General features: G+C 36.0%; 1 protein-coding gene across 2 annotated transcripts in view; it reads left to right on the plus strand.

Moving 5' to 3' along the window:
- Window positions 1–1,397, plus strand: part of SYNE2 (spectrin repeat containing, nuclear envelope 2) — a 396,555-nt gene that overhangs the window by 247,119 nt on the left and 148,039 nt on the right. For both annotated transcript variants that reach the window (XM_011961973.1, XM_011961974.1), the window contains exon 58: window positions 552–737. In XM_011961973.1, coding sequence (XP_011817363.1) covers window positions 552–737 — 186 coding nt within the window. The remainder of the gene's footprint in view (window positions 1–551; window positions 738–1,397) is intronic.

Raw genomic sequence — 1,397 nt, forward strand, 5'->3', positions numbered from 1 at the left:
TTAAGTTTTGTTTTCCTAAACGTTTTCTCCTATAAGGATTTTGAATAAGATTAATATAAAATTCTGAATAACCCACTTAGTTTTAGTGACTTATGACTAAAATTCTAGTTGCATAAGTGAATGTTCTTTCTCCTATCAGTTATTTTTTGTGGAATTACCTGAAGAGTACATTATCAAGCTGAATATTTTCATTAGGTGGCTGAGCTATTTTGATGTCTTAACTATGAAAGTTATTATATGTATGAAAGGGCTTATCATGTATAATAAAAGACACTTCTCTCACCCCTATTATTAAAGGATTCCAAAGGTTTTAGAAGTGGACAAAGACCAAATATGTATGTTTCTTATTATATTACAGTATACAGGTAGATACTCTGAAGTCTTTCACTGTCATTGACAATAGAGGGTGTTGTGTTTTCATTATTGAACTAGAAATGAGTAGGAGTTTAAAATGTTGAGACAACTGTCAATTTTCTCTGGTTTAAATTTTAATCAACTTATATCAGGATCTTGATGCCTCTCTCTCTTTTTCCCATTCTGTGTTTATCTAGATGGCTTTGGAAGATTCAGAACAGAAGCACAGTCTTTTACATTCAATCTTTATGGATCTAGAAGACCTGTCAATAATTTTTGAAACAGATGAATTAACACAATCCGTACAAGAGTTAAGTAATCAAGTAACAGCATTACAACAAAAAATAATGGAAAGCCTTCCACAGATTCAGCGAATGGCTGATGTAAGTTTGCATTATAAAGATGTGATTTCTTATTCTTTATTTATATTTCATTCAGGATTAAATTAGCGGCTGCGCAATGGTGGCTCATGCCTATAATCCCAGCACTTTGGGAGGCCAAGGCGGGTGGATCACTTGAGGTCAGGAGTTCAAGATGAGCCTGGCCAACATAGTGAAACCCCATCTCTACTAAAAATACACAAATTATCTGGGCATTGTGGTGCACACCTGTAATCCCAGCTACTTGGAAGGCTGAGGCAGGAGAATCACTTGAACCTGAGAGGCAGAGGTTACAGTGAGCCAAGGTTATGCCACTGCACTCCAGGCTGGGTGACAGAGCAGGACTCTGTCAAATAAATAAGAGTTATACTACTAACCAAGCACTATAGAACTCATCAATGTGAAGACACATTGATCTGGTAAAATGTCATGTGTGTTCTCATTTGGGAATTACATTTTACTTTACTTTGCAACCTGTAGTGTAACGTGTAACTATAACAAAAAGCATCTCCCCATTTGCAATCCAGAAGTGGTCTGTTTTAAAGCGTAAAGAATCCTGATAAAATAAGCTCAGTGTTTTCTCTTTGTCAAAGAGAAATACTACTGATTTTTAAGTGCTGGATAGGAAAGAGGGAATTAAAAGAGATAGTTCTGGCCGGGCGC

Source organism: Colobus angolensis, unplaced genomic scaffold (genome assembly GCF_000951035.1).
Source record: "Colobus angolensis palliatus isolate OR3802 unplaced genomic scaffold, Cang.pa_1.0 Scaffold57, whole genome shotgun sequence".
Taxonomy (NCBI): Eukaryota; Metazoa; Chordata; class Mammalia; order Primates; family Cercopithecidae; genus Colobus; species Colobus angolensis.